A 25,577-nucleotide genomic window follows, 5' to 3' on the forward strand; every position below is an offset into this window, starting at 1 on the left:
ACAAACTCTGATCAGGGTCAATTGGAAGGCTGGCGTAATGGGGTCGTTACTGGTTTCTCTCAACATTGATATGCTGACGCATTGCTGTGTCAGTTTGTAAAGTTATGCGTTTGTCAGGAATGCTAAGCATATATCTTATATTGTAAATACACGCGCCAACACCTTGTAGTACAATCCTGTTAGTGGAACAACAGTCAAAACCTTGTCTATAAAAGACCACACAAGAGGTCAAACCGTCTATAAAGACCCACCTAAGGGATCCAGAGGCCTGTTTATAATGACCACCCAAGGGTCAACCTTCTACACATAAAGACCACTGTCAAACCTGTCTACAAAGACTACCCAAAAGGTAAACCTGTCTATATAAAGACCACCAAGGGTCAAAACCTGTCTATAAAGACCACCAAAAGGTAACAAACCTGTCTATAAAAGACAACCAAGGGTCAAAACTGTCTATATTAAAGACCAACCAAGGGTCAAACCTGTCTATAAAGACCAACAAGGGTCAAAACCTGTCTATAAAGACCACCAAGGGTCAAACCTGTCTATAAATACCATACCCAAGGGTCAAACCTGTATATAAAGACCAATCAAGAGTCAAACCTGTCTATAAAGACTACCCAAGGTCAAACCCTGTCTATATAAAGACCAACCAAGTGGTCAAACCTGTCTATCTAAAGACCACCCAAGGTCGAACCTGTCTATAAAGAACACCTTAAGGTCAAACCTGTCTATAAAGACCACCCAAGGGTCAAAACCTGTCTATAAAGACCACCCAAGGGTCAAAACCTGTCTATAATGAAAGCACCGACCCAAGGGTCAAACCTGTATTTAAAGACCACCCAAGGGTCATAATACCTGTCAAATAAAGACTACCAAAAGGGTCAAACCTTGTCTATAAAGAACACACCCCAAGGGGACAGTCAAACCTGTATATAAAGACCAATCAAGAGTTCACAAAGTCAAACTGTATAAAAGTCAACCATTTCAAATGTATCACTGACCTAATCAAGAGTCAAATCCTGTCTGCTAAATTAAGGCAATCCAAGAAACAGAGGAAAAACCTGGTCTGTATAGCCAGGTGGTCTTTAGTACATGGTTGGAATTTGTCATCTTGGACCATAGAAAAGGTACAGAGGAAGCAAATGTTGATCTTTATAGGAGGAGGATTCTTTGTAGTAGCTGGTGGCTATACCAGTCAGAATAAGACAGAAATTGTCATGATTGAATGGAAAAGTCTTGTCGTTTATCTACATATAATAGCTTCATACAGTTCCTATTGACTTCTATATAAAGACTGACCAAAATAAGTGAACAATGACACATAGTACACAACGTTATATTCCATATTAAGAAAGGAAAGAAGAATGCGTGACAATATGTACATTTGCATTTTGCATCCAAAAGTTACGCATGAGTAATTTTCATAAGTTCAAAGTCACACATGAGTAATTTCCATATTAGAAACTGAAGATCGACGACTATGAAGTTTATTATGGAACACATATGTTGCTATACATTATAATTCAAAATATGTTAATTTACAGGTTTTCCTGTGGTGTATGTTAAATGCTAATGGAGGCTGTAAACGCATCATATCGTATTGCATCGTCGCTGATCGATTTGTTGTTTGATAATGGTACCAAGGGAGAACAATTTCATTCCATTAAAACTTGATGTTATATATCAAAGGAAATTGAAAGTAAAAATTGCACTGTAAATATGTAGTATTTTTCAAAGGAAAGGAAACTAATAAATTTTCATTTTTGAAAATAGAATATTTATATGACTGACACATGTAGATATAATGTTCTTTTATCAGTGAATGAAAAGGGAATTTTGAATTGATTTTTTTTCATGCAGAGAAATGTTTCTAGAATGAGTCAAAATAGGAATTTAGATTTTTACTTAGATGGGGTATGCAACATAAAAAATCCCCACCTCATCGGATTGCTTTATATATAGATGAAGATAATTTGTTTACAAGTGCTTTATTACAATGTAGTGATAAGCAATAGACCTAGCTACGTTAAACAAGCGCATTTCCTTATCAAAAAATTTTTACATTAATTGTTCTATGGAGAAGCACTAGTACAGCAATAATCCGGACGAAGATAGTCTGGAAAGCTCACAATCTGGACGGCAATATTGGGGAGTATATTTCATTATTGACTATAAACATTAATACGACAATTATGGAAAAGTGTACAGATTATCGAAGTTAATTCACTGCATAGCTTAGTGTTAAGCCAGTTTTGTGCAATGTCTACACTTCCCAGATGTGTTCTCTTTCCGTACAGGCCCTGTGTGCCTCTTGAAGTTCTTGTGATTCATCCTTTCACAGTTCACTTGTACATTTTTGTCCAACCATTGTTTTCAAAACAGTGCAATGGAATTCATGAGCTGGTATGATTAAGTTAGGACTGAAACTTGATCAGACAAATGATAGGCTATGGAACTACCATTAATGCCAGGAGGCTTTGTCACAGAGCTCTCTGCTGGCTTTTAACTCCTTAAAGGGACGCAGTCTTTGTTTGGTATGACAAATGTTGTTTTGCAGTGGCTGATCATTTAGCAGTTGCTGGAAGGGAACTGAAGACCCAAATTCTGTATCTGGGTTTAGATCTAGAATACTTTAGGTTGTATTTCTAAAAAAAAGTATTATAAATGTAATGTGCATTATTCCATTTTTAATTATTAATCGTTCTTTTAGATCTAAATGAATATTTTTGTATTTTTGATTTTTAAAATATGATCATAAATTAATTTAACCTTTGATATCTAATACTGGCATGGTAAAGAAAAAACACATTGTTTGAAAGTCGTTAAGACTTTCTCTGAATACAATTTAGTGGGCTCTTTAATATGTCCGATTTCAAAGGTTTTTCAAGTAGTAGAAGATCAGGGAAAGCACACATCCCTGCCAACTGCCCCGACCAGGAATCAAACTATGACCTCATCATTAGGCTAAAGTGACTGAGCCATTATACACATGCTCCAGTGACATAATGTACAAGTCTACCACTTTCCTTAATTTATAAATGTAATGAAAATGAAATATTCTAAATAGAATATAATCTCTGAAATGATTTTTATATAAATCATTTCTTCGTGAGTTATGTCCCCTTTGCCTTACCTGCTGTATATGCCAGATATCTTACAATAAGTGTTTGTAATGGACACTATATTGATGTAAAACCTTACAATATAATATTAGCCATCCCCCGGAAACCATCGCACACTCGACACACGTCTAATGAGAGGAATCGCTTAACGGCTATTTACAGTCGGGTAGATTATGTGTAAGGAGGTGTGAAATAGTCTCACTAAATCAATGTTTCCTTACGATAATGAATACAGGTAAAAATGATGATAATGAATTCAGGTAAAAATGACTAACGATGGTAATGAGTATCGCAGGTAAATTTACAGGTGAATAACTAAAGTGGTTCTTTTTGCTGCTGTTTATGAATACTTTATACAGTAAAACCTGTCTTGTTCAGACCACCTCTGTACAATGACTGCTTTCTTAATACGACCACTTTCTTCAGGTGTCTGTGTTATATACAGTAAAACATATTTATAACAAACATGCTTAATTACCACAAATCCCTGGTTAATAGTCAATTTTATTTCCCGTCAAGGTTCCAATAATATGTTTGCAATATGTGTATAACAAACAATGCTTATAACGAAATGAATTAGTTGGTCCCCAGAAGTTCGCTATAACCATATTTTACAGTACAGGTGAATATATAAATAAGTATTTTTGCTGCTGACTACGAATATAATATAGATAAATATGACTAACGATGGTAACAAATACCACAGGTAAATACAGGTGTATGTAAATAAATATTTTTGGCTGCTGATTACGAATACAATATAGATAAATATGATAAACAATAGTGACGAGTACTACAGGTAAATACAGGTGAATATAGGTAAACAATTGTTTTTTTTTTGGTGCTGATGATTATGAATATCAAATAGCTGAAAATGGCTAAGCATGGTAATAGAAATAATGTATGAAAATAAAAGCTTTAGACTCTAAAGATGGTCAAATGAAGAACTGTTGTGGTAATTAAGTATTACATCATAATATTTTGTTTCACAATGAAAAACCTCAAATGAGAGATAATGAAAACCTGCATTTGATCCTGTTAATAAATAGTACTTGTACAGGTGAAGAGGCTAACGATGCTAATGTGTTATTCCAGGTAAACAGGTGGAAACAGATAACAAAGATTTACGGACAGGTAAATAAAAGTCGGTCTTCTATATCTGATGATTATATGATACAGGTGAAAAATGATGACAATACTAACGAGCTAATGTTTGCCTAAATGTATGATAATCACTCACATTGCTTTGTATTGAATCAAGCGTAGATACTAATTAATTAATCGCAGGTGGTTAGACGAAAAATCGGAGATTAGCCTTTAATGACGGACTAAGCTTGCTGGGTGGTAATTGACGATCGGACAGAAGCTGTGTTCCGTGAGATATAATTAATGCTGATGACAATGGGAAGTGATAGTTGGGTACTTGATGTTTATAATTAGTCTGTCGTAAATACCTGTGATAGATGTTCGTATGGAAATCCTTGATCATTTTAGTACTTATTTCAGGTACATTCTGATTAGAGAATATCTCAGGTGGACAGTCAAACCTGCCCTAGTGACCACCTCTGTATAACGACTACTTGTCCAGTAAGATCAGAATCTGAAATAACCAATTTCAGTACAATTTTCACCTGTATGAATATTTTCTTTGTCCATTGGGTGGTCTCTATAGGCAGGTTTGTATCTACAGTAAAACCTGTCGTAGTGACCACCTCTGTATAATGACCACCTGCTGATTGGAGTGTCTTGAAGTCTCAAATAACCGATTTCGGTACATTTTTAACCTGTATATAAAAACCACTTGACTTAAGAGATATTTTTTCCTTCGTCCATTGGGTGGTCTTTATAGACAAGTTTGTATAGATAGTGTAAAACCTGTCTTAGTGACCACCTCTATAAAACAACCACCTGTTTAATAAAACCATGTTCTTGGGGTCCCAAAAGAGCTAGCTAGAATAAAGAATGCTTGTTTTGTCCCAAACGAGACCTATGTTACATTTTTCTTGACCTAAATTTAATTGGCACATTTCTGTGCACATCTTTGTGTTGTCAAACTGCAATTTTTTTTATACACTTCAATGCACAATAAAAAGAAATATAATTGTGGTCAATTTATTTTCCCTTGTGTATAGTTCAGATTTTCTAAGTTCATGAATTCAACAGAGAGGGTTAGTTAATGAATTTAATCATTAAAATGTCAAAATATCAATGATTAAATTTATTTTATTCTTGCAATCTCATTAACTAAGTGTCGCAATTAGTAGGTGATAAAATTACAAAACTCTTTGAAGTATATAATGCTGTTTCAGAAAAAAAAAGATAAGATAAGAAAACTCCCACCTTTATGGTAGGTAGATGACAAAAATATGTTACCTGGTTTCTATTTACCTGTTGTGCTTTAAAGTCGTTAAACACCTGTACAGGTATACAAAAACTTCCAAAACTGTAACTGTTAATTATCTGGTACACAGTATCTTGAAATGTAATTTTTATCTTCAAAGTAAGAATTTTAATTGACTCGGCATATGAATTGGTACCTGAACCAAATTCTGTTTGATGATTTCATGCTTAGAAATCTTGTTTGTAGTCTGTTGTTCCTTGACTGATCGATCCTGTACCAGCTAGCTAGTTTTAAGATGTCGAAGGAAACGACACATTTTGGATGAATGCTAGGAAATGGCGCAGGTCTATACCATACTGGGATCCAGAATAACATCATATGTTAACTTTTTTTTTCATTTGACCAGAAAATTAAATAAAATTGAAAGGAAAATCATCAAATCGCAACTGCACTGTTTTTCATTAGGATTGAATTTATGAAAAACACTATTCAGATAATTTAAGGTACGTAACAAATCAATTTGACTCAGTGAAACCGTTATATCAGCTTTATAGCTATTTATTGAAGGTTTTAAAAATTTGATAACATTTTCATGAAATGAATCGATCAGATATTTGGAAATATTTTTCATAACCTTTTCATAAAATGCATAGATCATTTTGGACATCTTAATGCTTCAAAGATGTTGAAACCAAAATATTTCTTAATTCTATTTCTGTTTCTTTTAAAATATATTTGATTCAAAAATAAGGAAATGATCGAGTCCAATGTGTTCAATGGAGCTGAGATGTCACTGAAATTGAAACATATGTGATACAGTTATTTTTAGAGTTACTGGGACAGCGATCAACCGTTACACTGACAAAGGCGACAACTCTTTTGTTACCGTATTTACCTTTTTTCGCCTCAGCAGGTTAACGAGTTGCACCTTTGTTGTTACCTGGTGGTTTTTACCTGTAGTAGTTTTGTACCTGCTGGTCAAGGTGTGATGGCCTATGGGTACTCCTACCTGTGTCGTTGCACACTGATCTGGTGTTTAGGGTACACACGACACAGTTGACTGCACACAACAGATAGGTGATGAGGCTCGGACCCGAACTGAATCAATGAACAAAAGTCGGGGACGACTCGGAGGTGATTTTCACCTGAGCTCATTATTTATGCATCAATAATACCCAAGGCTAATTTTGCGCCAAAAATCCGAGCAATAGGTTAATTCATAATCACCAAAGGACTCATGCATGATATAAGAGAGACAAGACTAAGCTTCTACAGTCTGTCAGCCGTTATTGACTGCCAGATCTCACTTTCACCTTAACCAGACAAACGGTTGTCAGGTATGGTGTCATCGGTAGACAGGTGTTGCTAGCCTCATCCACCAATGAAAAGACATTAACTTAAAACAATTTTCTGGCGTCAAACTTTCTTTTGGTGAATTGGAAACAAGTGTTGACCAGTGTTATATTAGTGAACAAAGGCAGCATGGGATGTGTGTGTGTACATATGGCCACGTGGGTGAGGATGGCATCGATGGAATACACCGTGGGTTGGATGCACTGGCTGCCTTTCGGTTTCTATATTGATCCAGTGAAAGTTGCCGAGTGACGATAGGAGACTCGTAGGCTCAATGATATCAGATTAAACTACGTGTAACAATGATTACGACAGTTTAACAAGTGTGCTCGTCAGCAAGCGAGCTAATACTGTCACTCTGCAAATGCTTCGACTTATAGAGTTTGTTTACGTCCTTCAGAGCTGTGGACATATTGTTTACATCGCCTGATAGCTCTTAAATATTCTAAAGGGATAAAGTTGTGAGTGACCAGTGTCCAGTGAATTATGGCCGTGTCATAGTGTCAGCTTAGTGAATTAGTGATTATACACCTTTATAATGAGATAATACAGTTTTTTACCTGTGAACTCCGCCAGGTAGATAAATCTTTAACCGAACGGAGCTTTAACATGTTCATGTGCTGGTGGTACAAATTTTGCTGTAAATTTTCTCGATGCTTGAAAAATGTTTGACTAGAAGGACTTTGCTATGAGTTCATGGAGATCGCCAAACATTTTTTCTGCAAAGATCTACATAAATTAACAAAGTTCTTTAACAAAAAGGCTTTGTTTTCCAGCATTTTTGTGGAGATCTATGAATTAATTCTGCTTTAAAATTCTCATTGCTTTACATGTGCTATTCCGTATGGATATTTACAAATCTACAACTAAAAGGTCTTCAAGGTCTTATAAAGTGTCATCGAGTGTGTGTGTGATTAAAACGCGGAAAGGATACAGAATACCTAGGGTGATTATACGGTGCTAAAACTTCGGACTTATCTGGGGGAGAAAATCGGCCGATATTTTACCTTCGTCCTTAATGGGAGATCTTTTGTTCGCTGTTACATAAAAGATATATACTTACTATACTTATCGGCTTAGGACATCGGAATATACTCCCTAACGTAATATTTATCTGAATGATCAAATATTGACATTAATGTGTGAATGATAGGGATGACTAGCGCTGTATAGGTAGATAAGCTTATATAGGTATACACACTATAGTGGTGAAATCGTTTACGCATTTCCATTCATCATTTGTCGTCAAACCAGGGGGGTGCTGTCACGATCAGAAATCAGGTCAATATCATTTTTAAATTGATGTCTTCATTCCGGAAAATAGTTTGGGCTAGATAAACATTTATCTATTTTTGTACAATTTCTATGTTCATATTCTAAAATATTTTTCAATCATATTATTTTTTTTAAAGAAAACGGTACTGCTTGAAAATTATTGATATTTTAAAGTGCTTTGAATGTTGGAGGATAATGTATTGGAAGTAATTATAGATGCATGAAGTTATTTTTCTAAATTCTAATGTTATGAAGAATTCAAGGATGGAGATTGCTCAGTGGATTTATTGATTATTTTGGTGAAATAATTCTTCCTGGATAAAACTGTTACTTTCACGAATTCTTGGAATGATTAATGTGTTTCGTAAACACCGCAAATCAAGGATGTAATTAGTGTGTTTTCAATACATTACCAGCATTTAAAGCAACGAGATAGTTCAAAGGAAAAAATTAACATAATTATGCGGCCAGCATAGTTCACCTGGTGTGATGAGTTTGGATTTTAACAACAAATCTGTGTGGAATTTACCTTAATATCGTGTGATAATTTGAAACAAAATTTTATAAAAATGCCACCAAAATCCCTTCGAAGGCCATGGAGTTTTTTGTTAAAAATGCCACCAAGGAAAAAGATGAGGAAGTCGTTATCTTGTCTTTCTGGAGAGATTAAGGTAAGTCAATCAGCAGGTGAAAATTTTACAGGTGTGTTTTTCTTAAGTCTCTCTCGCAGACATTTAAAATCAATAGATTGAAGCTGTAGCTTTGTATAATGCTATTACGATCATTGATGTAAAAATGCTAAGATTTCAGCGAGCACTTGAATGAATTGGATTGTAGGGAGAGAATCTAACAGTCAGTGTTCAGATGTTTCTGACATGAAATGAAAGTTTAAAGTGTTCTTAGGGGAAATCCTAAAACATCTCCTGCTGTCTGATGCAAATTAAAATGTTCTGTGTGTGTTGATGATGATGAAGATTTGGTCTTTGGACAAATACCATATTTACTATAAGAGGTGACAGTCCTTCCCCACATCCCCATGGAACCCTCTCCAAAAGCAATATGTATCAAAAGCTTTCACCAGTTTTGAGGGAAAAAAATGGCTTATTTATAAATATAACATGTTGATGAAGAACAGGAAGTGCTCTATGAAGATATAGATATTAGAGTTTTCACCATATTTATTATTTTAAAGGACAACCCCCCCTCCCATACCCCCCCAGGCAGACTCCCCCAAAACCTCAATGTGTTTAAATATTCCACCACTTTCGAAGAAAATCAATTACTTATTCATAAATATTATCAAAGACCATTTTACACACTTATTCATAGTTCAGATGTTCATGCAAACAATAGGAAGAAGGTGCCTTCAAAAGGCATTTTCAGTGTTTTTTCTAAAGACAGACTTTAGTAGCCGATAATTTGGATATTCATAAATAAAAACAATTGAGATTATTACTAATGTTGTGCCCTACACAAATAAAGTGTAGGTCTATTTTGGATAAATACTGCATATTAGAAATCCATATATTTATATAGATGTACTTTAGGTAGAGTAATGACATTTTGTCTTCACTTATAATGTCGCTCAGTTAAAATGATGTATATCATATTATGACAGAGGAGCATTTCATGCACTGCAGTGATATGAGAAAAACCATTATAATTACATAAGGAATATCAAAAGTTGAATGAATAAATATTTTCGGTGAATGAATATTATTTTTCGTTTAACAACAGATCCTTATACATGTATGTCACATCTGAATGGTACAAAACGGAGACTTGGAACTTGATATAGCCGAAATAAAGATAAAAAAGTTGTAAATGTCACTCAAGACTTACAACCATATAGGACATTAACGAAATATAAAATAGGTCATAAATATTCAGTTCAATGAAAATATTAAAGTGATGTATACACGCTCGCTCTGACCAGTACTGAATATCACTGACAGAAGAAAGCGTTTTAGTGACTTGGAAAATCGTGCTCATCCTACGATTACGTTTTGTTTATCATTAATTGTCTGAGAGCGTTTCTATAAATTAGGACTGGTGGATTTCTACTAATTCTTTCATATGTGGCCGTCATATCAAGGTCTCGTTGCTTTTAAAGTTATCAAATTTTTCGATCATGCTTTATCCCAAAATTGAAGACCCCGAGCTTTTAAACAATTCCCTTGTCCATTAACCTTTTATAGTTTCTTATTTCAAGACAATTATATGATTTTAAACCTTTTCTGCTTTGAAATGAGAGACCAATGGTGAAGAGGAATATATCATAGCCTTAACTTATTGACCCTGAAAATTGAACTTATTGACCCTGAAAATTTTACTTATTCACCCCCCCCGAAAATTTATAATGAACTCTGCTACTCTTTTATTTAGAAAAGTTCAAATGTGCCTTCAGGGGTGCAAACCATGCATATCTGTCATATCCTGCTCCATCCTCTCCAACTCCGGCCATCCTACATAAATTTGATGGATATATTTCTAGAAATAAAATTACAGAAATAATCACAACAGGCAAAGAGACCTCAATGGTTCTTAAATTTATTCTGTGGACGATCTAGCCCTTACTGTGGGCTTCTTCAGGACAAATACAGAGTACTTCTACTCCTAAAGTACTAAAATTAAGGAGACCAAATTGTATTAACTATGACAATTTCCATTTCTAATTTAAATTTCTAGAAACAATTTTGATAATTATTGACTTGTGCCCTACGGCCTCGAACTTAAGCCAATATACCTGCGACATCCCATCCCCATATTATTGATTCTTATAATTAATTTGGAATTCTAATTATTATATACATTTATTATTTATAAAAATGAATCATTCTTTGTCACTTACCGCAGTCGACCCAATAAGTACACTTAAAAAATTGGAGCAACTCAAGGGGCGCTGAATAGAAACAAATTCGGACTTGCCTTTCATGAAAGTATGCTACAAAGTAAGCCATAAATCAATTTTCAATAGAAATTAGTAAGAAAACCAACAAAGTTTTCATATTTTCAGTCTGTATTTAATTCAAAGTAAGTGAAATTAAAGTCTGAAAAAGGGGAGGGGCACTTACAGGAATGTGGGCACGTATTGGGCCGAATACGTGCGGTAAATAAATTCACTAGTGTCACAAACAAGTTACAATAATTAAACTTCGGGAATGAATAATCCACTAGCAAAACAACTGTGATCCGCAATCTCCAAAGATTTTCCAAAAACACGTAATGCATTAGCACCTTTCTAGATAGTACACACGCTTTCTTTAATGGATTATTGTATTATAATTCAATATTTTGATAACGGAGGTAATCTTGGACAGATGTTTTCGGGTTACAGTTTCTTGAGGACGTTTAAATTCTTCGAGTCAATATTGACACAGTTTTACCATGGTAATATACTCGGCCTTAGTAGTTTGGTTTGTCAACAAGTTCAAAGTGACCATCTACCTGTACCTAACGAGGATTTCTTACCTGCATGTCTATAGTCGAGAAATGAGTTAAGTATTGGGTATTTAGTGCTTCATTCAACTTAAGAATCCACCTACGCCTTTGTTTCTTGACAGTATTTAGTTATGTGTAGCAGAATTGGACTGGATCAGTCATCGGTGACAAGAGAGCTAGCTAACTCATTTGGTAAAGGACATAATTAGCTAGCCTGTGTTCCATGGTCATGGGTTGAACCCTGATAATTCTCGTCTCTATGTTACAATGTTACTGTTGTTAAATACGAGATTTGTTGTCAAATGACAAACATTGCCCTTGTATGAAACTCTAGTGTAAAGCTTGTGGGTGGAGGGGTCAGTTGGGGGTTGGGTCAATCATAGTCCTTCTGGGTCTCTAATTCTGAATCCCTCATTCGTTGCTAGATTTTCAAAATAGATGTAGATGTCACTCTGTGAAACAATGATGAGTGTGACTTCATGGGTACATTGGATTATTTAAATAAAAATGAGTGTATTAGAAGTGTAAGAATGTAACTAGAGCTGTCAACTTTCTCTGGATCAAGTTTTCCTGAGGTGAAATTCCCGAGCGTTAAAGAGCAAATAGGGTCAATGTCAAAAAACAAAGATCATTTGATGTGAGTCAGTCATAGGTTAATTCTGTATGAAATGTGGGGAGACTGGTCTGGATTGGTCATCAGGGACCAGGTAGCTAAATCTGTAGAACATATACCCATCTAGTGTTTGGAGGTTCTGGGTTCGAGTCCCGTTCTTGCTGCCACATTTTCTCTTCTCCAATGTTACTTTGCTTAGGGCCTTCACACTATACTTGGGTTGTTTAGTTTTATATCCTATCAACAGCCAGGGCCATATATGGACAAGGTTTGTCAGAGGAGGAAAACCAGAGTTCCCAGAGAAAAACCACCAACCAGTGGTCAGTACCTGGCAACTGCTACGCATGGGATTCAAACTCGTGTACCAGAGATGGAGGGCTTGTAGTAATATGTTGGGACATCTTAACCACTCGGCCACTCTGGCCCCACACCACACTTGATATTTGATACACTACACCTATGCTGTATAAGGTTGACCCTCTCATTGTCTGAAGCAGATCTTGTCTCAACCGTTGTTTAAAAACGCAGCACAGAATTTCATTGTAAAACATTTTATTCTTTCGTTGGTCGTTGGTCGGGTGTGTGCTCCTTTTCTTTAAAGCGTCTCGTTTTGTACCCAATCGTGTTGTCACAATAAAACCCTACATACCTTTACGATTACCAAAAGCCAATCGGGCACATTTTATGAACATTGATCCTCCGATTATAGTCGAGTTCAAGCGCACATCAAATTTGGTGTTGACAGGTGGTATTGTAGCTGTTTGTCTAAGATAAACATCACATATGTCGAGTTCAACGACAAACAGTTAACCTCCGACCCCAAACGGTGTGTGATCCTATCAATCCGGTTACGTGGCGTTGAATCAGCACCCAATCAACACAGCAGTTGCATATTCTAAAATTTTGGTAATTTTTTACAAATATATAAGTAAAGATCACATAACTTATATGGCTGATAGTTAAGACTGCACAGTTTTGTTAATTGGTTTATTCAACTATTGCTTGGTATTCTGAATTTGTGGTAATTTTTATTAATATGAATAATGGAAGTCACATGAAGTCACATGATATACTTAAGGCTGAAATTTATTTGAGACCTGCACAGTTTTGTTAATTGGTTTAGATTGTTTTCTGCCCAAATAACAGTCAGGGTTATTTAATATGCCATGTATAGAGGTGTTGAGGAAAGTCGGAGTACCTGGGAAAAAACCACCAACCTACTGGTGCCATCACCTGGCAGCCGTCTCATGTTAATTTTTAACTTAATGCCCAGAGATAGAGGGCTAGTAGTTATACCTTATATAATCTATGTAATTGATTTTTTTTTTCTAATTTAAATTAGACTAATATTTAATTTTTTGATTAAATTTTAAACAACTTCATTATAGCTGCATGGTGAAATAAATTATTCATGCTGAAATTAAGGTGTATATTTCATATACCGTAAAGTTTATTTCTCATCTAATTCAGATTAATGAAGCAAAAAATATGACGGGAAAACATAACTTATTTTTTATTGCATCTCATTATTCAAGTTTAACCTAATTAAAAATCATGCATTTGACCCGCTTATTGACCTTCTGCAATATAGAACTGTCAAGGATTTTAAAACAAAATTAATTTTTTTATTCCTTTAATCTTATACCAGGTTAATACTCGTAGATAAATATTTATAAACACTTGTACAAATTGTATTTATAATGCTGTTTATAATGACAATAGGTTTATATTTATGTCTACTGCCAAGCCAAGCGTGACAATGCCATTTGGAACAATGTATACAGTGGCTCCAAACTTTTGGAATGTGCTCAAATGAACTGTTCAGTGAACCATGGGTGAAGAAATTTTAATTCAGTCTTCCGACGTAATAAAATAGGTGTTGAACACGATGTAATAATTTCGGTGACGAATACTTTTACAGGATGTGATAACAGTGAACGGATGTCATAGCATGATAACATCCATGTTATGCCTCAATCGCGCTAATGGATTTACTTTATATCTACATCAACTTTTAGACTAACCATGTTCCAAAATTGTTTCAAATCTGGATTTACACATCATGAAAATAGAGTGTTTATCTTTAAGGTAGGTGAGGATGTTTAATTTATTTAACTGCATCCATGTGTTTTCTTCTTTAAAGAATGTTTAAAATTTTTGAAAAGTCTGGCTTTATCACATATTACTGTATAGGGCTATTCAGCTATGTCATAAATATCATAGTGATGTCACAATAGTGTACTATTGTGACATCGCTAAGTATTAATGAGGTATATGTCATAATTAACAAAATATGACGTCACATGATTGTCTCGGTAGACAGAAATGTCAAATCTAAGCCTGATTCGCCACTCTTATAGAATGAAACATTGTCTATATTTCCATAAATACTATTGTTATGTGATAAATAGAATATTACACTAGCTTGTGGCTAATTTAGCGATTGCACTACATCAGATTAATTCTACAAAATTAATTGATATTCATTTACTAGATTCTCGTATATGTTTGTCTGTACTCATGGTAATTATTATTATTAATTAAACATCTTCAAGAGTAATAATGTTAGCAATTATAGACATGATAGCGGGAAGTGTGAGTTAATTTCTATAACTATAAAAGGTTGAGAATATTACCATACTATTATATATATAGACATGGCATTCATATCACCGTGAACGCCAATATTTGTAGGTCTTGAGTCAATCAATAGATTACTTAAGTTAACTGTACATTATTACATGGCGTTCAAATAAACTTAGGTACCAATGACTAGTATTGTCTGTTTACTTCAGCAAGGTTATATTGATCATTTAGGAAGCAGCAGGTCTGAAATTCCATCATGCTCGATTGCCCCTCGAGAAGATAGTACTCGCACGATAAATTATTGAACATGGCGTGATGTCATTGATCTCGTTTGGTCCGTGTGAATTGTGCAATACCATTACTGCGTGAATTGTTTTTCTCGTCAGCACATCCTGAGTAATAGCGCTAGTGTTTAGATTGTGCATGATAAATTATCTAACGGCGACATCTTGTTAGAAAATGGCAGGTTTCATCAACATTGTCATGAAATGTACGTTTTTAATTCCAAAGTGGCGGCTAACAGTGTCAATTTCATTGATCAGTTCTGAATTATATTTTTGTTTAGAAATGTTATGCAAATTTTGTTGTTTTCTTGAATGCTTGATTTCTCAATCTAGTTGATAATGTAAACGTAAGAATAAAATTAGAAAGAATGAGATGGAGCTTGTAGCATCTATATATAGCACATCTAATGAGGGTGAGGGGTGGGGGTTTGGGGGGGGGGGGTCCTGGGGGAAGGGGAATATACTTTGGTCTGTTTCATTCCATCATTTCCATCATGCCCCAATCCTAATTTCATAATTATAGTGAAGAGAGGCATTAGGTCTTGCAGTCATTTCCAGTGAAATTATTCATAGCCCTATTTATGCATGTAAGTTTACGATTGTTGGAGAGTGCAGCATAATTTTATATGCTGTGTTAATGTAGTAATATGTTATCTATAGTTGCATATTGCAGTTACATTTTTATGCAATATATATGTGCATCATGTTATATAGAAAGCTAAACTATTGAACCACAGGGTTTATTTAATATATTTCTACAGAGTATGAACTTTTAATGTTTTTGATCTGTGATATGAGATTTTTGTGGTCAGTTTTTATTTCCCCGGTGTTAGGACCAATAACCTAATGTCCAGTTTATTACAGAGATGACCAGTAGATCTGATTGTAAAGAGAACGCAGGTGTGAAACATAAAATTATCTTTTTCTGAATATTTAACAGGAATGCGTATCTTTATATTATCTGGGCATCGTGTAAACACGGGAGCTGACAGATATTACCAAATTATCATGAATACTTTATGCCCTGCTTCATAGTTAATGGGGGAGGGTGCCTTTTATCTCCGCTGATAACAAAAGAGTTCCGATATCAATATCTCGATCATTGTGTTTAGGTGGAAGACTAACAAAGCGATATTAAACTGGAAACGCTCGACTGAGTAATAATAGCGAGGAAGGAAGAGACGATAGGTTAACTCGGCTGTTTCATGCTCAGCAAAGGGAACGGTGATGAAACATATATTGTTAATCTAGCTTGACTACGTTTTCCTGCATCCAACAAACTTTGATAAGGAACTTTTTTTGTTTTTATGTGTGCATGCTCCCATTTGTCATTCAACGATTTGTTAAAATTATTGACGTAATACAGGATTGTTTAAATCAACAAAATTGTCCCTCTTATGATTTTCTTAAAATAATACTTCTTATGAATTTTTATCTTTGCCCAAAATTAGCTACATTTGAGTGGTAAGATTGGCCACAACATTTTTTTTTTTACATGTTAAGAATATCATACTTTGAAAGAATATCCCTAAGTACATATAGAAAAGATTTTATGATAAAACAGTTTTTGGAGTTATTGCCCTTTAATGAAATTAGAATGTATATTCAATTCCATGGCTTTTTAAGTTGGAGACCAAATTTTGGTTAGTGATCACATGATATTGGCTCCTTCAGATAAATTTGTGATGTTCTGTTTATATGTATTCATCTTAAACAAAGTCTTAGCTTCGACAAACTTTGACATCCCAAATCCCCTAATCTCGTTAACAGGTAAGTCGTCTCACCTTTCACCTGTAGCTGTTGCCCTACTTAGCCCCAGCGACACATGTCACACCTTGTACAGGTAGACGATAAAAGTTTACAAAGATTAATTACGCAAGGTTACGAGTATCAATACTATCGGATTATCTATATATATATCAACATAAAACTACAGGTAAACAAACAGGTAGGGCCAGATAGATAGATGTTATTCTGTAGCGGGATTGGAATGTGTTGATTGAACACTGACGACCAGGTAGTTCAATAGTAGAGCGAATGTCTAGTGTTGGGAGGTCTTGGGTTCGAGTCCCATCAGGTTGCTACATTTTCTCCTTCCTTATTACCATTCTACTTCGCATCTGCCTGTTATGAATTCAATCTCCATGTTATTCAATGCATGTTTCTGAATGTTACTACCAGGTAATGTTATATATATTATTGTAAGAGCTCGAGATTTTAATTGTAACTTGAATAGAATGGAAATTGACATTTTCTGTACAACATACAGCTTTAAGTAGAATTAAGGTCTTAAACATTTTTTTCAAAAAAGAGACAAAAAATATTATGTTTTATTTATAAAAGAATCTATATTTGAATTATTCATCAGGCCATTTGCGCCTTTTATTGAACGTGTGTGTTCTTTCATTCTTGGAAACAGACAACCTGTTACTGACTTACCATATTCGACCCAATTAGCGACCATGTCCCTATAAACGCCCCTCCCCCTTTTTGAGGCCTCGATTTCAATTGCCCACGCATAAAGAGAGACCAAAACTACACATAACTGTATAGATTTGCAATAATTAATTCTTATTAGCACCTTTTCCATTTTTTAAACGCCCTGGGCGCTTATTGGATCGAGTACGGTAATTATCTAGTAGTATTGATATACAATTTTGAGTGCAATACCGTAATTCACCAGCAATAAGCCCAATCTCAGAAATAAGCCCCATCCCCTTTTAATCAAGGTCTCTATAATTAGGGTCCAATCTGATAACAAACCCTCTCCATATTTTCCAATTCTGTTGTTTGCAACTTTGTTCTGAAAAAAACATTGATGTATGGAGATCAATTATTATCCATTTTTGTGTATATGTACTGAACTCTACTCAATGCTTTCTCCCAGCCCTACCCTTTTTGAGGTCTCGGAACTCCACCTACCTAGAATTTACTTCAAATGCAGATTGAAAATGCAAACCTATCTATAAAGACTACCCCAAGGAAAAAACTAATGATCTTTATAGCCAGGTGGTCTTTATACACAGGTCAGGTATTGAAGTGGTCTTATTAAGCAGGTGGTCTAAATACAGAGGTGGTCACTTAGGCAGGTTTGACTTGCAGGTATAATTATAGGGAGCCCATGCAAAGAGAGGGCCAATTTCTAGGATCTGTGATTCATAAATTGTATCAGAATTTAGGCTTTATGATATTATCATCTTCATATTTATTATCAAACAATATGAAAATAATAAAACATTCCCCCCCTCTAAATAAAGATAATAGAATAGTGCCCCCCCCCCCCACCGTTCCAGGTTCCATATAATCCATGTGATGTGATATATAAGCCCTTTCCCCCCCCCCCCCCTACCCATCCCCTATCATATCGACCCACAGTCATAATGAAAATCATAAAACATCCTTCACCACCCCCTCCCTTATTTAATGGACTATGTATGGTTATAAAAATTAAAAATCGTTCCCTCCCTGACATTATTCCTCCTGTATGATGAATCGCATAAAAAACAAACTCCACATGATTCCGGCATTGTTATGGGAGTCAGGAATCAATCGGAGAGTTCCAGCTGCTGTGTTTCCACGGTAACACACCAACAACATGGCTGGACAACTGACCCGTAATCTGTGATTAATATTATACTTTTATCATTGTATTGTATTTCTTTTACAGTTGCCATGGCAACAAACTAACAAACCAGATTTTTTAGGAGAAAATTGTGGCTTTCTACATAAAACCAGAAACGTATTATTTGCTGGTTTAGATGACGCTTCTAGAATTGGGATGTCTATAGCTGAAAGTTATAAAAATATATCAATAGTGAAAAGCAATCGTCGTATTCGCCATAATTAGCACTCCTTTGTCATGGTTTTGTGTAATGCTGCATGGTCACAAATTTGCTTTGCACTAGGGGGGATTTTCTTAAGTTCAATTGGTAGAGTGTCAACCGAAAATAGGTATAGAAATAATGCAGACGTCTTATTCTAAGTTTCAAATTCAGGGGAGACAATCTAGTATTGGAATTTGGTTAAATGCTCCAGGCAAAACTTGACGTACTTAATCAGCGGTATTATTATAAGGACTAGTATATACGACATACACTTTAACCACTAAGCCATGGTGCCATCGTATGACGGACATCGGCAGATGGGATTCCACAAGATTTCTTAGTCTATATGAATCTTACATTAATAATAATAAACTAATGTAGTTTTGATACAGAAGAAACATTATCGGTTTGATTAAATATGGTTAGGTATTGATAAGCTGTATAGAGTTCTACTCGAGGATAAAATCGTTGTTGATGATGAGGACTTATTTCCCAGAAATCAAATTGACCATTGTAAAACCTCGGGCCGTCAAAGGAAATCAATGGACAACGAAATAGTGATGGTTTTATTTCGACATTAGATCATTATTGCGTTATCATCGGAGAAATTTCGGAGCCCACTTGAGCTCATAAATAATGAATCAATATAACCATGATGAGTTAAGCTGCCCAAAGCTGTAATGATTTGTGAAATAGGAACTGGGAGAGTTATTGAGTCTCGCGGCATCATGTTAAGGAAATTATCAGAAAATCTTTTGTAATGTTGCATGAAAGGTTTCCATGTCAACTGCATCACAGCCAATGAAATTGTTGCTGAGTGTATGAATGTCAGGTAAAAAACGATATGAATATCCATTGTGCTGCGAAGTCTTTGTCACGGCGTCAGTACCAAGGTTTATTGCAGGGATTAGATCTTCCTGACGATTTCCAGCGAATGTCCAATGGATACTGTTGCTATAAAACCAGTGAAGCGTGGATGTGAATTTCCTTAATTAGTTCTGCATGACTGATTAGCATACGCAGACAAGAACTTTATTTGTTTTTCCTTTTTAATCATGGTTTTGCTAATTGCTTGTAATAAAAAAACATGCACATGACAATGTTCAGCATCATTACCCTGTTCACCCCTTGAATTCAATAATGGACTGTTCCTGTCCTTGAACTAGAAGAGTCCAAATGTGTCTTCAGGGGTGAATGACTTAATTGCAAAAGGGGGGGACGTTAGGTGCAGCAAACATTGAAGTGATTGCCAAAAAAACATCCCATCCTCAACAAACAATGGCTCTGTGAAATTTACGTCACCGTCTTTGAAAAGACCAGATTTAGCTACATTGAATTCCCCTCTTAATTTGATTTCTTGCACCTTAATTTGCTTCTGAGCCATCAAGGAAGATAATTAATTGAAAATAATTTTAGGTAGATTAATTTATTTGTACCTTTAATGATATCTTTGTTGTGATATTCTAAGTGCTCTATTAAAGTTTTATTTGAATGTATAATAAAATCTGTATGATATTGACGATGTTTCAGTTTATAAAAATCCAAATGTATTTTAAAGAAAAAATAAGTACACATTTTCTGTGCATTAAAATGATCATGAGTTTGACATATGATACTAAGGATTTGACTACCTCAGATGACTTGTGAAAGTCTTTATCTTGGCCATGAGAGTTTACTAATATGACCATGAATGAGTTTGTCAAGCAATCAACAATGATCATCGAGACCTCCCTGACTTTTCATAGTGAAGAACTTCGTCTTGTGAGAGATTGTGGCGGTATTTGTACCGACCAAGGCCAAACAGATCCATGAATGAAATACTCTTGTGATCTAGGACAATTGTGATCTAGGACAATTACCTCTATCTATTCACTGTTGGAATGTAGTCTAGCAGAAATTATTACTGAATGGAAAGAAAAACCCATATCAATCAAAAAAATTATTGTGATTTTCTGATATGGAGGGTAATTATTCCATGTTCTATCAGATTTAATGCATAATAATGTAAATGTATATCAGAAGCATTTGTAACGATCGACCTTTGGAAACAAATTGACCTTCAGATAAAGCATATTAGTAAAAGGCATTATTAAATATTTAAATTGGTATTTTACAAGAGTCAAAGCAGGGTTGAATGCTATGGTTAATGATTTGAAAGAGCCAGAAAGGTTTTGATTTAAAAGAAGGGAATGTGATTTTAATGACCCCAATTTGACCTTTGAATGACCTTGAAGTGGATATGGCGCTTGACCTGCGATGATGTTTATTTGACACAAGGCTGTATTGTACAGAGAGTAAATCCTTGACATTTTGACGAAATTATATGAAGAAGAGCTCACTTAAATGTTTGAATTGTATCCAAACTCATTCCTATACTAACAAGCCCACCCACGACACAGAATTCTTAATGGTTTTTGACATGCTTGCCCATGCAGTCACAGCCCCTGTATACCAAGCCACCACTTCTTTGTGTTGCATAAATTATACATGTGCGTTCCAGTTCATTTAAGCTTTAAACAATATATATCATAGTACCCTCACTAGTACATTTATTTTCTTGCAGCTTCTTGAAGATGTTCATTGATGTTTTTTTTTTTGCCTGCTATGCCTAGTAATATATGCCCATGCATTATTTGGTAACACAAAAAAAGCTCCATGCCCTAGCTGTCATAATCCCTTTGCAATGGCTGCAAAATGCTTTGTATAATTAACTTTGTCTGTCAAAATGCACAATTTAGATATTAATGAAGTCTTATTCCAAGCATTAGCTCTATTTTTCCATATTTTGAGTCAAGTTGATACCCCAACCCCACCCCACCCCCCAAAAAAAATACTGTGAAAACAGGCCATTGTAGTTTAATAGTTAAGCCTTATATATATCTTGGCAATATAGGCACCATGCCTTACATAAGACCCCATCTTAGGACATGCAGATATATTCTTTCAACGGAAGGCTTAAAGTTTTGCATGCGGATTGATTTTTAACTCTTTAACTGACTTTTTTTTTCATTTATGATTTATATCCTAGCAATGTAGATAAAACATACTCTGGAAATGATCAAACAGTTTGTGGTGGTGAATTTTCTTTGATGGTTAGTTTTTGTTTGATCTTTTCTGCTATAGCTGTGAAATTTATTGATGATTCCAGAAAGTAAAGGAAAATATATTTGTCAATAAAAGTGTTAGCTCCATATGGAAAATCAATCAATGTTATGCAAAGATCTATATTCCTAAAATAGAAATTATACTGGGTTAACAAAGAAGTTTATTACTCTATATTTATAGACGGCTTTGGATTATAGTATCTTCATGAGCTTTAGTAGTAGGCGATTTACCTATATTTTACATACATGTACAGCAGTTATTCCCCTTTGTTTGAAAAAATAAGTAAAAGTGAAGAGTCTAATATAAGTACCTAATTTACCCCTGAAAAATATTTGAACCCTTCCAATTCTGAGGTCAGAACAGTCCATTATTAAATCTAAGGGGTTTATTAATGAATCTTTGATAAAAATTTATTCATTTAAATTTGGTGTAGAACTATCATTATGTTAATATTACTTGAAAAACTATGTAAGATCAATGTAATTTAACACGCAAATGATATGTATCAAAATTTAAACATGTGAAATTAACTTGTTGATAGCAAGTAAACTTCATTGTATATTATTGGAATGATGTCATTACATAAAATAATATTTAAATGGGTAGAAATATAATTAAAATTTTACATAAGTACTATCTTAACTAAATTTTTAAATATGCAAATATTGAATATCCATATATATATGTATAAAAAAGAAGTTTAATAAAGATATTAGAAACCATACTTTCAAGATTTCCTGGTTTGTGGTACACCCAACGTGAGGACGTCAGATTTCAGTTGTTATGTTTGTCTACGATTAGAGATTGATCCACGCCCTCGTACAGGAAGCGTGACCATATTAGTACGATAAACATCGGCAAACATTGACGACATTCTAGTACTGATATCTCCACACATTTTTCATAGATAACCGATTTCTGATAAACGCTAAACAATCTCTCAGCAGATGATATGAATATGTCACAGTAACCACAAATGTAATTATATTGGTTGAACAGTTTACCAATTAAAAATTAACAAACTGTGCAATTAAAATTGAACTGGTAGTTATAATTTAAGTTTTTGACTCGTTGCTATAAGTGTAAACTTGAAACTATGCATGATTAACTATAATAATGATCGTTAAATTATTTGATTGATTTATTACAAGCTAAAATACAACTCTTGATTGTACAGGCCCTTTAATTATATGGATAAAATCATGGAAAAGTCTTAAACAAGTCTAAAATGTCTTCAGTTATGACTTCATTAGCCAATCACGGAAGATGTTACAAAAAGTTATGTAATCTGCATATGATTGGATTTTTAACAAAAACTTTAAAACAGTTTTCTGATACTTGAGCCTTTAAAGGTAAATAAATTGTAAATTGATTTCATTGAATTCTGTTTCTCAATTGATTATTTCTTTGAATATTGTTCCTCTATTAATCTAGATAAATTATTCGGTGAGTTTCAGCAGCTCGCTAAATCATTCAGTATACTTTTGGGGTTTTGATACAAATTTTTGAAGTCTAGAGAATATGATATCATGTTCTGATAATATTTACTGTAAGAGGGACGACACTTGTAAATATGAAGTGTCCGAAGTGTTTGTAATCGGTACGTACTAAATGTAAAATCCCGAGTGTTGAGAGTAGGTGTGTCCACCATAGGAGATAATGTTGGAGTCGCCGTACTCGGCGGGATACGCGACAGTCTCGCATCGTCATGACTTACTGAAGAGGGAAGATAACGGACAAATATCAGGACAAATATCGGCTTTGTTTGTTGATGACATCAGGACAAGATTACATTCAAGGGTTTGATTAGGTACTGACAATTCTTGACCGATCTTTCAGCTAAATCTGTCCTATTGTTCCAATGTAAATGAAGGATTTTTGTCTACTCGGAAGTGCATTTGTGATTATTTCTTTGCACATGACTCCTTAAGTTCCTCGAAGGTCAAATAATTTTTATGTCATGGCGCGGCGTCCGTCGTCCGTCGTCCGTCTGTCCGTCAACATTTCCTTTAAATCGCTACTAGTCATAGAGTTCTGCATGGATTGTAACCAAATTTGGCCACAAGCATCCTTGAGGGAGGGGGAACAGAACTTGTATAAATTTTGGCTCTGACCCCCCGGGGGCAGGAGGGGCGGGCCCAATAGGGGAAATAGAGGTAAATCCTATAAATCGCTACTTGTCCTAGAGTTCTGCATGGATTGTAACCAAAATTAGCCACAAACATCCTTGGGGGAAGGGGAACAGAACTTGTATAAATTTTGGCTCTGATCCCCCAGGGGCAAGAGGGGCGGGGCCCAATAGGGGAAATAGAGGTAAATCCTTTAAATCGCTACTAGTCATAGAGTTCTGAATGGAATGTAACCAAATTTGGCCACAAACATCCTTGGGGGAAGGGGAACAGAAATTGTATAAATTTTGGCTCTGGTCCCCCGGGGGCAGGAGGGGCGGGCCCAATAGGGGAAATAGAGGTAAATCCTTTAAATCGCTACTAGTCATAGAGTTCTGAATGCAATGTAACCAAATTTGGCCACAAACATCCTTGGGGGAAGGGGAACAGAACTTGTATGAATTTTGGCTCTGACCCCCCGGGGGCAGGAGGGGCGGGGCCCAATAGGGGAAATAGAGGTAAATCCTTTAAAATGCTACTTGTCCTAGAGTTCTGAATGGAATGTAACCAAATTTGGCCACAAACATCCTTTGGGGAAGGGGAACAGAAATTGTATAAATTTTGGCTCTGGTCCCCCGGGGGCAGGAGGGGCGGGGCCCAATAGGGGAAATAGAGATAAATCCTTTAAATCGCTACTAGTCATAGAGTTCTGAATGGAATGTAACCAAATTTGGCCACAAACATCCTTGGGGGAAGGGGAACAGAAATTGTATAAATTTTGGCTCTGGTCCCCGGGGGCAGGAGGGGCAGGCCCAATAGGGGAAATAGAGGTAAATCCTTTAAATCGCTACTAGTCATAGAGTTCTGCATGGAATGTAACCAAATTTGGCCACAAACATCCTTTTTGGAAGGGGAACAGAACTTGTATAAATTTTGGCTCTGGCCCCCGGGGGCAGAACAGGTGGGGTCCAATGGGGGAAATAGAGGTAAATCCTATAAATCGCTACTTGTCCTAGAGTTTTTGCTTGGTTTGTGACCAAACTTGGCCATAAACATCCTTGGGGGAAGGGGAACAGAACTTGTATAAATTTTGGCTCTGACCCCCTGGGGGCAGGAGGGGTGGGGCCCAATAGGGGATTTAGAGGATGATATTATAATTCCTTCAGAAAAGAAACAATGAACTTGTATTCAGAACATTACTTGGCATTACAAACCAGGTGAGCGATACAGGCCCTCTGGGCCTCTTGTTAAATTATAGACCAAGATTTACCCAGGTATATAATATAAAACAACAACCTGTATAAAAAGGATTAATTTCAAGCCTGTTTAAAACGACCACTTGTTTAATGGTTGTCACCAGACTCTTAGTTATTGATAAGACATTCTCTGCAGAATTTTAATACTAGATTATCTCCCCCTTGTTTAAAACCAGAATCAAGAGAGACAAAATTATCAAACCAAATTTTATTTGTATTAATATATAAACATTATTGAAATTGCTGTCCAGTCTTTCAATATAGCT

The 25,577-nt window shown here is 35.3% G+C and overlaps 1 protein-coding gene across 17 annotated transcripts in view; it reads left to right on the plus strand.

The window, feature by feature from the left end:
- LOC138310935 (tensin-3-like) overlaps positions 1-25,577 on the plus strand; it is a 329,375-nt gene that overhangs the window by 111,663 nt on the left and 192,135 nt on the right. The window contains exon 1 of one of the 17 annotated variants that reach the window (XM_069252285.1): positions 8,694-8,765. The exons of the other annotated variants lie outside the window; for them this stretch is intronic. Coding sequence (XP_069108386.1) covers positions 8,709-8,765 — 57 coding nt within the window. The 5' untranslated portion in view covers positions 8,694-8,708. Of the gene's footprint in view, positions 1-8,693; positions 8,766-25,577 lie in introns of those variants that run through there. 17 annotated transcript variants of the gene reach the window in all.

The sequence above is a fragment of the Argopecten irradians genome, chromosome 16 (assembly GCF_041381155.1).
Source record: "Argopecten irradians isolate NY chromosome 16, Ai_NY, whole genome shotgun sequence".
NCBI classification, from domain to species: Eukaryota; Metazoa; Mollusca; class Bivalvia; order Pectinida; family Pectinidae; genus Argopecten; species Argopecten irradians.